This window comes from Kryptolebias marmoratus, linkage group LG14, assembly GCF_001649575.2.
Source record: "Kryptolebias marmoratus isolate JLee-2015 linkage group LG14, ASM164957v2, whole genome shotgun sequence".
Lineage (NCBI taxonomy): Eukaryota > Metazoa > Chordata > Actinopteri > Cyprinodontiformes > Rivulidae > Kryptolebias > Kryptolebias marmoratus.
The window spans coordinates 26,515,109-26,516,685 of NC_051443.1; the positions used below are offsets into that span (position 1 = coordinate 26,515,109).

Below are 1,577 nucleotides of genomic sequence, written 5' to 3' on the forward strand. Positions count from 1 at the left end.
TCTATTGCCTCATTGAGAGCTCGGGTCTTGGTGTCTACTTTTAAGTCCATATTGTCAATTCTTGCCAGCACAGTTTGTTCCGAGCTGTTTATAGCCGCCATTAGCTTAGCCAAGTCTGTGCCGTCGGCTATCTTCTGCCCTTCCGCTTTTTTTGAGCTTTTTGGACCTGACATGGTGCAACAATAGGTCTTGGTTTCGCTAATACTCACTGTGTTACTCAGAGAAAAAGGTGTCGATTGTATGGAGTCAATTATCGGACATATTTGATGAAAAGATAGTTTATCCCCGTGGAGCCACTCAGTTTTGCGTCTCTACATGTCGCTGCTCAAGAGCGCCCCCCGACTGGACGTTTTTTGACCAAACAGGAAGTTCTGTTTAGCCCCGTGCCTCATTACTGACAGGAAGTGGAAAATAACCACTTTTAAACCCCAAAATATTTTTATTGTAAAACATAAAAAAATGAGAGAACAGCTGTTGACTGTCCCACAGTCCACCAGCATCGTGTCTTCAGGATCCTGGTCCATCAGGTCCTTTTTTTATTTATAGCCCAACTCTGATTGGCTTTTCACAGCTTTGTCTCTGACCTCTGACCTGTGGAGTGAAGTTAGTTTATTGCTTCTCTCTGGTTCTGTTGGTTGGATTCTGATTCAAATGGATTTTGTTTGGTTTTGGTTTTAGATTCTGATTGATTTTGAAAGTTTCCTCGTGTTTCTCATGAGGTTAGCTTGTTGTTGGAGCAGACATGGGTCTTCCTGGGTGCGGTCTGCAGCTCCACCTGAAGAGGAGGAGTAACTGGGTCCAGACTGGGATTAAACCAGGAAAAAACTGGAAATAAACCAGACATGAACTGGGAAGAAGAGGGAACACACTGAAATAAAAAGGGAATAAACCAGGAATGAATGGGAGTAAATTTAGAATCAAATAGGAACAAACTGAGAATAAAGTGGAAATAAATCAGGGATCAACTGGGAACAAATTGATAATAAACTGGGTTTAAACCGGGAATAAACTGGAAACAGGAGGTACACCTGTTGTCCAGCAGGTGGCGCCATGGGCGGTGTTCTACGTGAAGTAGAAGAAGAATCTGGACATGTCAGTCAGGCGTAATCAGAGGCTTTAGTCCGCTCAGGGTTTCCTCAGGTGTTTGTTGACAGCTGCAGGTGGATTCATGACGGCTCAGGTGAGTTTCACCTGCAGGAAAATGTCTGCCAGACTCCATACAGATTCTGTCTCATTTTACCTCCGCTGGGTAGGTCAGATTAACGGAACCCGCCAAACAGATCCATGAAAACCGGATAAAAACTGGTGAGCTGATGAGTGAGTTTTAGCCGAACTGAAGACGGACTCAGCATGATCCAGGTGATCCGGTCTAACTGTGTGTTTATACTTACCTGTTGGTGTTAAAACCGGAAATATTTAAAGTCTGTTGTCACCGAACGGAGTTCTGAATACGATGAGTGCGCGTCTGTTCGGAAAGCAGACACGAGACATTCAAGTACTCGTGAGGAGCGCGAGGATCAGATCAGAGCGCGCTTAGGTGGCCATGATGTCAGGTCTGAGGGGCCCCCAGAGCCCCC

General features: G+C 45.2%; 1 protein-coding gene across 2 annotated transcripts in view; it reads left to right on the plus strand.

Moving 5' to 3' along the window:
- Positions 1-843: 843 nt before the first annotated feature.
- The window catches only part of LOC112449721 (molybdopterin synthase sulfur carrier subunit), a 1,626-nt gene continuing 892 nt past the window's right edge, over positions 844-1,577 (plus strand). The window contains exons 1-2 of one of the 2 annotated variants that reach the window (XM_025003132.2): positions 844-1,180; positions 1,254-1,359. In XM_025003132.2, coding sequence (XP_024858900.1) covers positions 1,351-1,359 — 9 coding nt within the window. In that variant the 5' untranslated portion in view covers positions 844-1,180; positions 1,254-1,350. The remainder of the gene's footprint in view (positions 1,181-1,253; positions 1,360-1,577) is intronic. The other variant, XM_025003131.2, reaches the window with a different exon arrangement.